The sequence below is a fragment of the Morone saxatilis genome, unplaced genomic scaffold, assembly GCF_004916995.1.
Source record: "Morone saxatilis isolate NCDOM2014 unplaced genomic scaffold, NCSU_SB_2.0 Contig2, whole genome shotgun sequence".
Taxonomy (NCBI): domain Eukaryota; kingdom Metazoa; phylum Chordata; class Actinopteri; family Moronidae; genus Morone; species Morone saxatilis.
Genome location: NW_023339762.1, coordinates 16,279,378 through 16,296,361, shown reverse-complemented (window position 1 = coordinate 16,296,361; position 16,984 = coordinate 16,279,378). Strand labels below are relative to the sequence as shown.

The window sequence follows — 16,984 nt, the reverse complement described above, 5'->3', positions numbered from 1 at the left end:
TAACTATAGATCCATATTTAGGCTTAAGTCTTATTAATCAAAACAATTACTGGGACTTGTCTCATTGCAGGTGGAGTTCTACGAGACAGAAAGTGCATCAAGCATCAGGAAACATAGAGCTTCTGTGGCCAAGAATGTCTCCCAGAGAGAGGAGAAGGTTCAGGAGTGTCTGAAGGAGCTGACGGATCTGTGCAAGCAGCTGGGGAAAGCGTTTGGCATTCACTATTACAACATCTTCGCCACTGCCACCTTGAAAAACATCTCTGGTAATTACTGAAAAAGTAGTTAAGACTGTCTTTTGAAAGGCATAACAGCTCATGTGATATAAATTGCATTTTATAACTCTTTTTTTCACAGAGAAGCTTTCTTCTGACCCTGAAGTCCTGCTACAAATTGATGGCGTGACAGAAGACAAACTGGATAAGTATGGAGCTGAAGTCATTCAGGTCCTGCAGAAATATTCTGAGTGGCAGCTGCCTGGTAAGAGACTATAGTTTTAGCACGTTTCTGCTTTTTCCGACCTCATTCTGTATTAAGTCTATATTGTCTCTGTAGCGGAAGAGCAGACTGACACTGGCGGAGACGGGTGGATAGACACGACACGAGGTCGCACAGGAGATTACGATGACGAGGACGACACAGAGTCCTCCACCTACTTCCGTGATCAGGCCCCACAGGGACAAAAGAGAAAGAAAGCTCCATTTTTCAAGTATTCTAAGAAGAGAAAAGCATATGGCAACTCAAGTACAAACTCTAAAGGGTGTGTAGTGTATTTGTCTCACAGTTTATCATCTAGTTGGGGGATGTAGCAATAAGTTTCACTACATGGCTCAAAACCTGTTTCCTTTTTCCCTCCTTTCTTATGTCGTGCTGTTGTGCTGTGGATTCAGTCGTGGCTACAGCAGCAATAAATCGTGGTCATCATCCAGCTCCAGAGGCCGGGGGTATAGGAGTTCAGCGGGAGATGCATCAGCAGGGAGGACACCAGGCTTAATGTCCCTCCCGACCCCCCAAACCAATCAGCGACCCTTCTTAAAGCCATCCTTTTCACATTTGGGCTAGGAGTGTTTTCTGGTCTGACTTTCTATGATAGCAAACTACTTTGTCACTACATTTTCAAACCAGTTAATGTGACTTATTGTAATATTTATGCTTTGTACAGTAACTGTTGTGATGTCTGTCCAGATTTAAATATTGATTGTTTGTACATGGTTTTATAATTGTTGTAAAGTCTGTTTTTTTACTGTCCATTGTGATGTACATCTTCATTTTTGATATTAAAGACAATTTTACATTCGATCAATGATTATTACTTCAACTGCTCTACATTCAGAACTGTGCGCTAAATTTGTGTTGTACCACAAAGCCACAAGGAGACACATCACACATTTTTATTCAATGTTTATTTCAAGTTTGAATAGTTTTATTTAATGGCACCAGTTACACGGGACTATTGGAGAGAAACAATATTTTATACTGACTTGTACAGAAGGTTACCTACAGTACAAACATGGGTTCGGAATGGATCAGACTGAACAAGAACTGGATTTGGCACATGGATTTATATATATATATACTTGTATATATAACGTAATTAAACAGCAATCTTCAATCCCAGGGTAGAACGATGCAGACTACATAGCACACCACCAGACATGGATATGCAGATACACTTATTGACGTGTATGCATGGTCGTGTGAGGGTCTGTCTACTGGGAGCTGACCAGGGCAAAAAGCAGTCTTCAGTTATGACGACTAGTTTCATCCATTCATCCCTCACATGCATCATCCACATTCATGTGTTAGGGATCGTGGCCAGGAATGAGATTTAGGTAGCTAATTGCATATAAATCGCTTTCTTTCGATCATCTAAATTGGTTACGTAATTATTTTTCATCATAAATGTCAACAAAAACTTTCAAAAGTTATGTTTGAAGGACAACTAATGACATTCTTTGAAACTCCTCATTATGTCATACATATACTGGTTTTTAAGCTACCTATGTTATGATTGCTGAAATATGTAGGAAAACACAGGGGGTAGACAAAATAACAAGAACGCCTCACAGTTAAGTCCAGTACGATAACACCGCAAAAAAATGACTGAAATGAACCGAAACATCTGTTTGATGCTGCATTTGTAAAAACTGAACAAAAGTTTCACAAATGTAGGATTTGTTGCTTGGTTGTTATATGGCATTACATTATACCACGTGGGTGTTTCTATTATTGAGTCCATCCCCTGCGTATCAAATTTAACCACAAGGATCAATGCGTAATCTTCCACTGGACCACATTGTATTTGCATGGCTGCACCTTCACTGCTGCTTTTCAGGGACAGACGAGCTGTTTCTAATTTATAAACCATGGATGACAATCACACTCGTTCATCAAAAGTCACATCTGGCCGAAACTGTAGCCATCTCCCATGAGGTAAAAAGAACTGTAAAGTATGTAAACATGACACAGCAAACTGAAATGTAAAATTAAAGTCAGGTTTGTCACAGGAATCGTGCCTGTAAAGACAAATTAAGACAGAGATTTCGGGCCTGACCAGTGCACATCACAAACGGTTTCAGACAGAGATGGACACTGTTTTTGCCCTCTCGGCCTGGGAGATTTAAGGATGGAGTAGTCTGTAATACAGTTGTTGTGGGATGTTGTGTCTTTCGTTCTCCATTCCTTCATCTTTGCGACTTTGGTAAACTGCAGTTAGGATCCAGGCACAGAAAACAATCTGTCACTTAAAAATGAAACAGCAAAGAAAACAGCAGAATAAACATCCACACAAGAGGTCTCTAAGGAAAATGGGGTATCTTTTATAAAATATTACTAATCAATGCAACGGCAACTAAGTGTCTCAGTGGTCACATCATCATTAGAGTCAGCACAACAGCAATTTGGTAAGTGTTTTTTCTAGAAACAGAAAGGACATAATTGACTTCTTAATCATCGGATTTTCATACACAAGTTTGTAAATCACATATTTTTGCTCTCACGGCTGATTATTGCTCCTTGAATAATGCTGCCTTGATTTTGTCTTAATTGTTGCATGTTCAGAGAGACCACTGAAGCTACATAATGCTGATAGATGTATGAGAAACACCTTTGCAGACTGACCTTTAAACGATGTCCTGCTAACAACACAGCCTGGCTGGACTGGTCGGTCATGTTGACCTTTCATGTCCGTAAAGAAGTAATAAATATGAAGCATGAATGTACACAATAAAGTCAACCGGGCCACCCTGCTCCACACCACTGGGAAAAAATGTGCTTCATCTTTGCATCTGCTATTTTACTGGATGTATCCGAGTCAAAAGTTGATTCACATGACATAAATAAGCTCCTACACCGTCTGCATGACAGGTTTCTTGCTAACATAGCTCTAATGATTTGATATTCCCTCTAGCATTGTGCTGGGAAATGTCGGTGCTGCCCCGTCCACCACAGATAACCGCAGTTTGTGAGGGATAATGAGCTACAGGAGTGGATCCAGCCACAACGCCAAAGTGCATGTTACTCTGTGGTCAGGACTACAATTTAGCCGAGGACTGACACGCTCGAATTACACAGGAGCAAAACAAAGAAGGTAGCACCATCGGGGCTTCAGTGGAGCAGCTGCAGATGCTGGTATGAGAATGTGGTGTTTGAAATAGCAGGCCAAAAACAAGCAACCCTGTACAGCCATTAGATTGATGAGTCACCAAGTGTCTTTCATATCCAATTTGTTTTTTTCTATACCACTTTCAAAGAAGCAGACTGATCACTTGAACCTCTCTCGAAGGCCTCTGATATCTCTCAGTCTCTACAGCTTTCTCTCTTTTCTTTCCTCTAAGTCCTTCTCGGCTTTTCCAAAATAATGACTTTTTCTCCCTCTCTGTCAAAATCTCCACCTCAATCACCTTGAATCTTGTTTCCATTCCTACATACAGACATACTAACACTTACACCTGCACTTGGTACAGGAGGTAGACACCCAGTACAAAAAACAGATTTTACCCAGAATCCAGCAGCCATGACAGTTATTGCTCCCTGGAGCTGTGAGGCAGAAGAGTCCAGAGCCTGACCGATAAATATAAGGGGCAGATATTATTGACCAATATTGGTTTATCACAGATTAACTGGTATCTGCATTACATGCTGTAGTTTGTTAAACAGACTGCGATGTTACCCCAACCAAAGATTATAACGTTTAATTGTTCATTCTTAATTTATTGGTGACAACATGTTTCGTTTAGGGCTGCAACTAACAATTATTTACCTATTATTATCTAGATTAATCGATTAATTATCAGACAGTGTCAGACAATAGTGAAAAATACCCACTATAATTTCTTAGAACTCAAACCCAATTCATTTTACGATACAGTATTACAGAGGGAAAAGCAGAAAACGTTGGAAAAGCTGACACCAGAAATGTTTGGTATTTTTGCTTATAATTGATTATCAGAATAGCTGCCAATTCATTTTCTACCAATCAATGAACTAATCGTTTCAGCTCAAGTCTTCAAATAAATGTTACACAACAGACTTTGTGGGTCAAGGAACAAGTCTTTAGTTTTTAGTGCAGATCCAGTATCGATCAGGCTCAGAGTCACCTCTCCAAACTCTTCAAGTAAAAATAAGATGTTATAAAAGATGAAAATGTGTTTTTGAATTATTTGGTATTTGTGATGGCATAATGACATCTCCAGATTTTATTCTGTACAAATACATGTTTAAAATTATCATTAAAATTGTACACACACTGAAGGCTGATTCACTGCTGGTGGAGTGTCGAGAGGTGTGATCAGTGTTAAGTGGATCTGGATAAAAACACTGTTTTTTAGTCCCCCCTTTCCACATTTCCATAAATGCTTCTGACCTTACTTGAAACACAGCGCTAAAAAAGGTATAATTTAATCTTCAATAACAAAATAACATTTCAGTTCTGTTAAAATATACATGAAAAACCTGTCAATATATATTAGGAAACAAACTAATTTGTACAAAAAGTACATCATTATTCTTATTCTAATAATAATAATATAGTATGATACATAAACCTAAGAGCAAGGTTGATATGAAACCAAAATGAACGATAAACTCTTCATACAAAGACATTATCGAAATTCATCGAATTTCAACTTGATGAAAAAAATGCAAATCAAATGAATTGGAGAAATAACAGAACAACAGAACAAATGAGCACATTCAAAAAGTACATAATTATTAAAACCGTATGAGCATTGCACATCTATCTAGACTATCATCTATTGGTGCCAGTGAATCTTTTTCTCTTCGTCATGAATATTTCACTAACCGCGTCTGACACTACTGGGTCACATAACACTATTGGTACTGGTTTATTTTACTGTATCCTTATAAAATGTTATAAAACAACTTTAATCTTTCACCAGTTTATGTTGTACACCATTGTAAGTGTAATTGTGTCCGAAAACAATCCACAAATTTCAAACCTGCCAACAGTCATGGGCATCTTCTCGTAAAAGGCATTTGGTAGTCACCCTGTCTGTTCTCTGCTTCATGAACCTTCACTATTATTCCCTTCAAATTGTTCTGTTTTTCCTGATGAGGTGAATCTGCTGTTTGTCTAGCTGACTCCCGATGAGGATGAATCAATATCAAAAGATATTACACTACTTCGCCTCACATACGTGTCACGGCAGTAGGCCTATCAACTATCACATAACTTACTTCCATCTTAATTTCAGATCAACTTCTCTCCCATCATCTCTTTTCCTTTTCTTATGCAAATACATGTTTAAAAGCAATAAATAATAAATGAAGGCAACGTTCATCCGTTGCAACAAACTTTTCCGTTCCTTTAAAAGGAACTGTTTAAAATTCTTCAGTTCTTTGATTTCAGTTTTTAATTTTTTTCCTTTGTGTTATTTGAAAAAATAAAATGCCTGAAATGACTTGAAATAAAAAAGAAAAAAGGGGGGAAAAAAAGTCTTCTGGTTTTGTAGAAAAAAAAAGGAGAAGAAAACAAGCGAAACGAGGAGGTGGTTTGGTGGGGGTGGGGGGGTTAACTCAAAGTGGAGGAGAGGAAGAGAGATCCTGGCCCGGTGTTACCAGGAGTGGTCCAAGCTGTATGTCTGCAGGAGGATGATGAGAGAAGCAGGGTTCATGGTTGGGACGAGGCTGCCCTCCATCGCTCCGGAGTCCTAACCGTCTTCCCAGACCCCCGAACGGGCTTATGAACTCTACGACCTCACTCTCACTTGTTAATGAGCAACCCGCCCACCCAGCGGAGCTTGCAGGCAAACCACCGCCTGAGGGGACAAAAGTATTCGTAATGGAACTGCTCAAATTCGGGGGTCTGGCGGATATCACGTAAAAATGCAATGTCAAGGTCTGACTCGGTGAGGATGATGAGGAGGAGGAGCAAGACAAAGAGGAGTCCAATGGTCACAAGGAGCAAACGGAGGACACTTAAGACAAATTTATTCACCTGTTCCACCTCGCTGAGGGCAGAGTCACCCCCCGCCCCTTCGTGTGCAGATCTACCGTCCGCACCAAAATCACCTCCTTCCCCTTGCATGGGGGTGCCTGCCTCCGACTCCTTCTCCTCCTCGATGCTGCAGGGCGCCCCGTTGATCTGGCGCGAGGCAGCCAGCTCCATGCTGTGCTCGGCCACCGGGGTGGGCAGGACGCTGTCGGAGGGGCTGTAGGCCTCGTCCGAGATCACCGCAGTCCTCTCACTGGCGTCCGTGGCCTGGCTCCGGGAGCGTGGCATGAAGGATTCCCCATGGGACACTGAACGCACCGGTGTAGAGTGGGCACTGTCACGCAACGACTCCAGACCTTTTGGAGTGGTTAAGGGAGGAAGAGTAGGAGGGAAACACACAGGAAGAAAACAGAATGAATGAAGATTACTGACATGGCATTAATACACTATACTAGAGTGACGTTCACAGACACAATATTCTGTAGTTCTGGTTTGAAATGTTAGAGGTTAGCAGACAGGGCGGAATATTGTCATTGAACAGAATGCTCATGAGCCGATGGGATGCCTAATCAGTATCTTTAACGGAGGAAATCATCATGTTCCACTTGCACTGGAAGTGTAGATCTCATCCAACAACCACAGCGTAAACAAAACCATTAAGATAAAGTATACTTTAGAAACAATTAAATAAGCCAAGCATACTTCCTCGCAAAATAGCCAACATCCTCTCTCAACAAACACGTGCTGAAGGTTACATCACTGATCCCACTTGGGATATTGGATTTTTACAATTGTATCAATGTTTTAAAAGCTTATATAAGGATGCTTAATATTCTTAACATTACAAATACAAACCACAAGACGTATTCTTAGTTTAAAGGATAGATTTGAACTTAAAACAACACTCATATGCCTTATCCACACTGGCTGAGAAGATATCTCTTCCCAATGAGATTCCAATCTAAGGGGGGGATGAATAATTGATGCAAAATTGCATTAAAAAGTTCAGCTGAAGTTAATATGAGGCTACCAGTCTTAGTTAGACAAGTGGATATTTTCCAAAATTACAGTGTTTTTAGTACAAATTTATCTCACTGTGGTATTATCAGTACACTGCAGGAGCAATTGCAGCAACAACAAATTGTTTCAATGTACATACAGGTGTGTGAGTGCGGTTTTAAGATAGACTTGAAAAACTGTGAACCCCTTTCTTTAATGCCTGTAGAACACTTGCATTTCCTAATTAAATCAAACCAAAATAAAAAGACACACAAGAATATTTAACCTACAACTAGGGGTAAGCTATCTGGGAAAAACCTTCTACTGTTATCTGATAAAGGAAAAGAATTCAGAAAAATCAGTTTATCGCTAAATAACAAGAGAGCAATGTCTGTTTTTGTCTAATTTAAGCAGATTAAACACCTAACAAATCAAGTTACTAAATGAGATTGATGCTAAAACCATATAGAAATCCAATATTGCCATGAAGCAGTAATTGCTCATTGACTGCGCAACATTGCTCACAATGGACATATGCAACTGTAGGTATTAAAGGGAGTATAGTACAGAAGTTATCTCCATAGAAGAATAAAAACTATTCAATGATGCATTAGCTTCAAGCCACGACGCATACCTTACTGTTACTGTACAACTGTACTGTTCATTCTGCAGTATAAGTTACAGTACAGTATGTGAGAGCCTCCCCACTTTGTACATGTCAGTGAAGATGAGCTGTAGTTGAGCCCTTTGCTGACGACATCACATTTTCTAGAGTGTCAGAGCAGCAACAGTACACCTTCACTATAAAGAGCAGGGATTAAAATTCATCTTTTGATGAGGAGGCAAATCTTGAAAAGGACTTCTTAAAAACTGCAGTAAAAGTAGGACAGATTATGTCCAGTGTCTAAGCCTCTGCTGACATTAAACTCCTGTCAAGTGAAAAGAAGGAGCCATAACGGCTGTATGAGTATCAGCAGCCATCTTTACCCAGTGATGATCTGCCTCAGCTTATCCTATGTTATGCTTATAACAGTGAGGAAGTGAGCGGAAAAGGTATTGTTTTAATTGTATTTGTATAGTTGTATTTCCCATGTTTAGCGGTCTTAATCTACAACACTATAACATAACTTTAAAGGAAATGCATGCACCAAATAAACACACCATACACCTTGAAATACTGGATACTGGTTGGAAACAAATACAGCTGCTACATAAAGAGTCCTCTACTCTAAATCAACAAAATGCACTAGACAAAAGCACCAAGAATAAAAATCTAAAATGCCTGTCCAATTACAGAGACCTCCAGGAGACACAGACGACCAGAGGAATGGTGTCCCTCCCTCCCCGCCAACATTGATGCAGCAGAGACTGATTTAGAATAGAGAAAGTCATTGGCATCTCCATGTAAAGCACACTCCTGGCTGACTCTGTGGTGAGTTTACCTGGAGAGTTGCTGGGCTGAACGCAGGGCAGCGGAGTGCCAGGAAGAGGGGTGATGCTGGCAGACTCCTGCTGCCCTGTCAGGGAAGGGTAGAGGGGCAGGACACCCAGGGCCTTGCCCAGCATACGAGGCCCCAGGCTCAGCACGCGGACCTTCACATCCCGGTAGCAATGGTTGATCATACGCAGGTGGACATTCACCCGGGTGGTGATACGGATCAGACACTTCACCATGGTTGTAGCATGCACGTGTTTATCCCGTCCTTATGGTCCCTGTCCCGGAGTCCAGGCCACAGTCTTGCTGTGTGTGCTTTAGGCCAAAAGGTTCTGCCTTAGTTGCCGTTTGTGGAGAGGAGTGTGTGAGGTAAAACGGTGTGTTTCTGCAGCAGTGCTACAATCGCCAGCATTGGCCTGGCCTGGTTTGGCCCCACCCAGGCCAGTGACATACATGGAGTAGAAGACCCAAGTTATTTTCAGCTGGGGTATTAATACCACTGCAAGACACCCAGTCAGCACACACTGGGGGTGGGAAGCTCTTATGGCTCTCTTGACCCCACAGAAAAGGACCCTCAGTATTCACAGTACACCTGCTTCTGACTTCTATTTATCTTAGTGTACAAAGAGTTAAAGTATTGAAAGGCAGGGCGAAAGGGTCTCACTGCTGGTTTTACCCAGAGCCAGGCTGGATAATACACCTGCTGCGTCTATCTCAGTAACAGAGGAAGTGAGGCCACCTGTTCTGGGCGAAGAGCCTGCAGGTGGGCTGAATAAGTGACTTTAGCTGCCACTGTGTTGGGACATCAAATACACAATTGCTCAAACACACAAAGAAGCTCTGAAACCCTGCATTGAAATGGAGCAGGCTGACTGACGCACACACCTGCAGCATGCCCTGCCAGTGCTGTAAGCATGAACTGGGCCAAATGGCTCTAGTTACAGCATGTGTGTGTATGCCAGTGTGTGCACAAGTGTGTTTTCTCAAGAAGAGGAGGAGTTCTCACAAACAGGACTAATGGCTCCCTAATTCATTTATTTTGTGCCAGCCGGTTTGTTGTTGTAATAACGCATTATCCATGATTATATCCGAAGAGTGGGATCATAACTACTTCCTGAACAAATTACGTGTTTCAGTGGAAGAGGATGACTCGTAAACAATACAATACTCACTGTAAGGCTTCTAAAGAACACAATGACCGCTAGGGGATTTGTTGCTTGGTGTTGAAGCTTGGTTCTTACCCTCCATGATGGATATGTGCACAGCTCTCCGACGCGTGCGTGGTACACTGCTGAGTCGAGGCCCGTGGGTGATGGATGGACAACTTCTGCTGGGCACGAGGCCAGCCCTGCAGAGACAAACACAGCACAAATGCACAAACATCATTGTACAGAGAGACAGCTACCAGTGGAGGTAACTCATACTGTAGCCAGTAGGTGCTGCTGATATAATGACATCTACAGTAGCTTGGTGCCTAAGAAAATGGAGGAAAATGAAAGAAAAATCTGATCAAGAACGTTCTGACCTCTCCTGAGTTTACAACTCTACCTGTGTATTTCTGGAGGTTCGCGTTTGATTTTGGCACTCTGCTCCATCACCTCTTTTGCCACTCGTCCACTGTTATAAAGCACAGAGACGATGCTCAGGATGAGTTTACATACACACACGCGCACACACACACATGCGCACACACACACACACACACACACAACCAGGCACCCTAGTGTCACCCAATGCCATGAAAGCCATCACTGCAGTGGATGAGCACAGTACATGAGCATCATGATAGAAATAACCTGGTGAATTCAGCTTTGCATAACTGAATTACCACCAGTCACACAAATGCACACACAGACTTGCAGGCAAAAATATCAAAACAATGATCATGGTTTGCCCTTCAAAAGGTAAACTCAATATTTAACTAACTGGACTTGTGATTTCAGGTCATATACAGTCTCTATATATAGATATTATCAGATATTTATAATGCAAAATTGATTTCCATCCCTTTCAATTTGACCTTTCAATAGCCAAATATGACTATTTTCTTCTTAAAGAGGCAGATCATCCATTATAATATATGTTCTTATATACCTCTAGTTGTATAAGTTATGCAGATAGTTTTAGTTTTAACTGCTAAGGTTTCAGATGTCCATGAGCCTCCACCACCCAAATAAGAGCTATTTCTTTAGTTTAAAGTAGTTCCAATTAAAGTTCTTCACAGCAATGTTTATGGATTGTCCAAAGAAACCAGGACATCCTTTCTGCAATGACATGTAAACACTGTTAAAAAATATTAAATGTATTTTTTCAATGCCGAGCACTAAAAACTAAATTTAATTCACCTTCAGAGACAAAATTTGAGCAATTAAAACAAAAACTATACATAGGCTGGATATCAATTTTTTTTTACAGTTTGGGTGAACTGATCCTTTAATAAAGGACAGTATCTTGGCCATACTGCAGGTTTAAAGCTTATACAAGGTGATAATGCCTCATGTGATCAAGTCCCCTTCATTGTCTCCTCTGTGTCCTCTATCTTATGATGTGTCAGTACTATCCTCCGGGCAACAGTAGGCTGACGTTACAGCACAGAAGGCCAGGAGGCCACGTCTTCTGGGAACATCTCTCTCCACTTCCAGCTGGGGATTTTTTGCAGCTCTCCCCTCCCTGTCATCAGTCATACTGTCTTGGCGTGTACTCTACCTGTAACGGAAACGGCTGCCCTTGAAGAACAGGTTGCTGCTGGACACCGTGCGAACCTGACTTGACTTATCAAGCCTGATGGAGCAAAAAAACAGAAAGAGAAAAATTAAGTTCGTATGATCACACTGTTGAATGGTGAATATGTTTAATCTTTGCTTTCTGAATCCCAGAACAAAGCAGGAACTATCAAATACCTTGATTAGAGAAGTGATTAAATTATGCATGTCCTCTCCTTTCACTATAGGCACTGCATCCTTGACACGGCTCCATACAGTATTCAATATGTTTATATTGTCATAGTAAGTGAGACATTAATGTTTAATGTTTTATTTTGCTTTCAAGGGATATGTGGGTGTGATTATCTTTATTACGCCTTTTAGTTCCCCAGACTCCTTATTACTGCAAGATCTTAGTGGACAGTGCATAAAATATTATCTGCCACTTTAGAGAGTCATTAAAAGGTCACATCATATGAACACCATCAATGCTCTGCCCTTCCAATGCCCCCTTTCTTTCTCTCTTTCCATCTGCTAACCCCCACACACACCCTTCATCACCTGAGCCATCAGCCCGACTCTTTATTACACCACTCCCGGGCCTTTGAGCTCTTGAGCTCTGCTTTTTGTTTTTTTTAAATCACCTTTTCTGAGCAGAAGAGAGCAGAGGCGACATGCACTATCATTCACTGCTGAGACAGGGGAGCTATATCTCAGAGGGAGCACTGAAGTGCTTGCAGTCTCGTGCCAGCGCGCACGCATTCACTAAAAAGGTCAGAGGCAACTCACACCTCATTTTCCCCGCTGAAAACAACCCAGAGGAAAGGGCTTTTAAGGACACCAAGGAACCGTGACGGTAACCTGCCTGACAGCGCTCAAGGATGCAGAGCAGGTAATTTAATCATGGCAGTGCGGGGGGAATTAAAGAAACATTGAAATTGAAGAAATACATGGACTTACTTATAGAAAGCTTGGTTCTCCACTCCGCACTTCCAAAGGTGCTTGCATGCCTCCGGTGTGGGCGCAAAGTATGTCAAGATGATCTTTTCGTCCTGCACGTTGAAAATAAGAGAACGTGCAGGAAAATATAACAAACTGAAATAGAGAACCACCCTCTGCAGGCAGTGTCATTAAAACATGCACATCCAACAATTTATGCTCTCACCTCCTTCTGATTTGCATATACGTGGAACGTCTTTCCTTCAAACTTCAGTTTGGTCACCTCGTTCCTGTTCAGGAGAGAGAGAGAGAGAGAGCAGCAACAGTTACACATACATTGAGCGGAAACAGAAAGCCACAGCCTCTTTAAAAATTCATGACAAAACGCTTTGTGATCACATAAACAGTCACGGAGCTCTATGTTTGACTGACAAAACAAATAACTGATAATATTCCATGCAGACAGGCAGTGGGGGGAAACCTGAGCACTGCAGAAGGCAAACAAACAAACCCAGAATAAATACTGCAAACATAATAGGTCTGTCTCCATTATTGTAACAAGAACCTCAGTTAAAGGCAAACAGACAAAAAGACAAATGTTACACAGAGATGCACCATGTTGTATACATTTTCAATGTGTCAATAAAGCATCTTGCTGAATTTAAATCAGTAGGCCTCTACCACAAACTGGTTTCAAGCTATTATCCTGGTCTAACTGGTGTAATTAGCCATCTGTGCACATGCTAGCTGCCGGCTCTGGTCACAGGTAGAAGCAGACGGACGAGCTTTGTTGACTGTCATTGTACAACCAGCTGTAGTGTGTGTGCTGTTCAATGTAGACCCCCCTATTTGACATACTGTATGTGAGATCAGGAGAAAATCAAAGTCACAGTGAAGAGTTTGTCTATTTGCCTCCTGCGAGTACTTGAGGAGAGAGCTGTCTCTGGCACACATCAGAGAATGTTGCATATTTGGCTCACCATTTTAGAAAATGAACTCTCTTGTTTCCCTGAAGCACCACAAAACCAAATGGCGTGAAGGCGAGAAAAGCTGGGTTCCCAGACACATCCTAAAAAGACATTTTAAAAAAGAAGACATTTAAACACGATTAAATGTAAATCAGCCACATGTTTTAGCATGTATTGCATATTCTATTGGACTATGATTGTTCAAACTGTTTTTAAAACTATATCTAAAAATAGTGTAGAAGTGCTTGAGAAACCTTGCATGGATGCGGATCAACACCATATGTCTCCAGCATCTGGGCTTTCTGCAGGAAATTTCGCTCTGATGTTTCAGGGGTCTGTCCACTGGGGGAGAGCAACAACACACCGAACATCTGTGTCAGTCCACCATAAGCATAAAAAATGTAACATAAAAGTCTTGAAAGGCCAAACACTTGCGAGAGAGGCACGCACAAATTAATTTCCATTGATGCGATACATTTACACACTTTAGAGAGAGTGAAAGAAGCAGACAGAGGTTATATGCAAACAAGAATAAACAATAACAAGAGCAGCTGAGGCAAAGAAAATATGGAATGAGGTACTTTAAAAAGCACTTATTGTTTATCTCAGCTTCAACTCTCGGCTATATTCAATTTGTCAAATCAATTCAAGTGAAGCAGTGTTTACACTTGGTGGTGAAGAAAGAAAGAACCACTAGTGGGCGGCAGAGTCTCGTACTGTTTGTCGCCCTACTCCTACAGCATCCAAACTGGACTTTGTTGATGTCATTCTGCATCTCCTGTGTCTCACTGTTCATCATTAAACATACATCTTTTGTTTTTTCTTGAGGAAGTTAGTTTGTTCCAACCAGCAACTTTTAAACTACCTATTATGAAATATAACACAGTCCCTCATTTACATTATAACTGACTAAACACTTATTTTAGAGCAAATCAGTTGGGGAAGTTGGACTGATCAGTCAGTGTATGAATGAAACACTTCATAAGCTCACCTGCCGACTGTGAGAATAGTGTGTGTGTGCATTGACCTTGTCTATCTGATCACTTTGATTATTGTGCCCTGCTGTTCTTCCAGTTGGAGCTTGGGCCAGTGCCCATCACTAATGGCTGTAATAAAGGGTAGGCTATGAGCTTAAGACAATCTGACCTGAGTTATTTGAGTGGATAGCGGAGAAGACGAGAGTGCTTTTCTCCGCCATTTGCTCAAATAAGCGACAATAATCTGTCCGGGGAACACTATAGAGACGAACGGTGCCTCATTACTGCAGTCAATTACATAAATGTCAGAGGAAGAGTGGTGTTTGTTCAGCCTGTATGAGTGCAGGATCTGCAGGTATGTGAAAAAAAAAAAAAAAACTGAGAGTGGAGGTGTAGTTTTATATTTTGGCCCTTACATCAACTCTGTCTTGTGTATGTCTGCAATCCGGCGCTCCAGCTTCTCCGAATGTTTAGGGAAGAACTGGAATTTGGAGCTGTAACCTTCGGGATGCTTCCCAGGGTCATAATCACCAATCTCGGCTGGAGGAGGGAAAATAAGAAAATAATTATCAGAAAAATAAGTTAAATGTTAAACATTAACAGAAAACATTTAGAGCAAATAAAAGTTAAATATGATGTCTAGATAGTTTTCAGCACAGTGGTGCTTTTGCCAGTGGAGACAGGCTCATATACCTCTAACGTGCCCAGGATTATTTGTGTTCCTTCATGCCACACTGAGCTCCCTCGGATGACCCTGACGCTGAATTCTCTCCGCAAGGAGGAGCTGACCAGGCAGCCCATCTTTAATTCATCAGCCCCTCCTCCAGAGGACCTGCCTCTCCTCAAACAGTGCTTTCTGTGATGTTATCCGTGCCACCAGAACCTCATGTGTGTTGTGTTTGTTTATGTGATGATAAGATGCCAGATAACCACTTCAAAGACTTCATAATTGAGCGTGATTTCTTCTTATTAGTGTGCAAATCACTGAAGTAACTACCATACAAAGTAAAGAATAACCTCTCTTTGTTTGAGTTTTAGAATCAATATCAGAAAATCACATCCGATGACTGTGAAATGTTTATTAAATGTCTTAAAGCATAGACAATCTTATGTGTGAATGAAAAAAAAAAAAACACTGCAGGCACATCATTTGAGGAACATTATACTGTACATCCTCACGCTATCACCTAATTAAGCTTCTTTCCACATAAAAATCTATTTGCCTGGCTGGCAGTATTCATCAGATTGGTGAACTACAGCACATGGTAAAACAGAGGTCATGAACAGAGTGCGAAGCAGAGAGTGGCGTAAGTAATTTCCATCTGTCACTTTCCATTACCTTGAAGGATGTGAGCAGCCAGCATGGCCGCATCCGAGGTTTTACACAGGAGCCGACCGTGGTAGAGGTCTCTCTTAATTTGCAGGAAGACAAGGTATCTACAAACCAAAGGACAAAAAGCACGTCAGATGGTCTGACAGGCCTGCTTATAAGAATTCTGATGATATTCATAAATACCCTACACCAGCGAGAGACAAAAAGCAGGAATAAAACAATAAAAAGAGACTCGGAGCGGCAAAACAACAAACCTGATAAACCTCAAAGGCTGTTGAGTTCATGTTCCCTATGGGTAGTTTGAATATTTCTTTTTGATTTAGCAGAAATGAGGGTTTTGTATTGGGGGGGGAAAGGAGGATAGGAAGTCCCTGAGGGGAAAGCTTCTACTGATACAGTGCTTCTCCAGCCTAGTTTCAGACTCAAACCAATAAGCTCCTAAAGCATGAAATTTACTTTGAGACAACATCTGAAACATATATTGTGATGTTGATGACCGTTATTATTGTTATTGTTATTATTATTTTTATTAGAAGCAAGAACAGCACATTTAGTTAGATCATTAGAATTCGTCTTTCACAACCCCCGCCAACCTTGAAGAGGAAATTAGACATTCATCTCATTTTTCACAATCAGCCAGACAGACTTGCTCCCCTCCACCTAGCCCATTTCCACAAAGGCTAATAACACTTCCTGGGAGGAGAAACGCATGAAAAAGCTGCTTACATTTCCTATGTTGTTCAAATACAAAAACAATAAATCAATACTATTTCAACATACATTTCAGAGATGATGACTAAATACAAACATGAACTCACAGACGAAGCACTCTGTCAAGTTATGTTATCTATATAGTACATGGTAAATAAGCGCTTAAATTATTACTTTTACTTCATTTCTATTTTTATGAACATGGGGAAATTAGCTGTTGAGGTAACTCTGGTATATGTACACTGATATTTTAAAAAAATGCTGATTCATTTCAGTAAATATCAGTAACCTGATAGCCTGTACTGATAAATGGTGACTGTGGAGCTGATGAATTTGTAATAGCGACGTTTTCATTAATGCTGTCATACATGCTTCATGTCAGCAGTTTTGTCAAACCATTACTTGATTGAAAAAGAAAAAAAAAAGACAAGAGTCAGGATATGAGCTGATTATTTTGCTTTTTTTT

At 41.0% G+C, this 16,984-nt stretch overlaps 2 protein-coding genes across 3 annotated transcripts in view; one reads left to right on the top strand and one right to left on the bottom strand.

The window, feature by feature from the left end:
• Window positions 1-1,299, top strand: part of blm (BLM RecQ like helicase) — a 9,507-nt gene extending 8,208 nt beyond the window's left edge. For both annotated transcript variants that reach the window (XM_035665209.1, XM_035665208.1), the window contains 4 exons: window positions 71-266; window positions 358-480; window positions 556-760; window positions 891-1,299. In XM_035665209.1, coding sequence (XP_035521102.1) covers window positions 71-266; window positions 358-480; window positions 556-760; window positions 891-1,062 — 696 coding nt within the window. In that variant the 3' untranslated portion in view covers window positions 1,063-1,299. The remainder of the gene's footprint in view (window positions 1-70; window positions 267-357; window positions 481-555; window positions 761-890) is intronic.
• An 85-nt stretch (window positions 1,300-1,384) lies between these two features.
• Window positions 1,385-16,984, bottom strand: part of LOC118330768 (FERM domain-containing protein 5) — a 16,998-nt gene continuing 1,398 nt past the window's right edge. The window contains exons 2-11 of the mRNA XM_035665441.1: window positions 15,814-15,911; window positions 14,891-15,014; window positions 13,752-13,839; window positions 13,510-13,598; window positions 12,756-12,819; window positions 12,551-12,633; window positions 11,595-11,669; window positions 10,437-10,505; window positions 10,130-10,236; window positions 1,385-6,810 (exon numbers count right to left, since the gene is read on the bottom strand). Coding sequence (XP_035521334.1) covers window positions 6,224-6,810; window positions 10,130-10,236; window positions 10,437-10,505; window positions 11,595-11,669; window positions 12,551-12,633; window positions 12,756-12,819; window positions 13,510-13,598; window positions 13,752-13,839; window positions 14,891-15,014; window positions 15,814-15,911 — 1,384 coding nt within the window. The 3' untranslated portion in view covers window positions 1,385-6,223. The remainder of the gene's footprint in view (window positions 6,811-10,129; window positions 10,237-10,436; window positions 10,506-11,594; window positions 11,670-12,550; window positions 12,634-12,755; window positions 12,820-13,509; window positions 13,599-13,751; window positions 13,840-14,890; window positions 15,015-15,813; window positions 15,912-16,984) is intronic.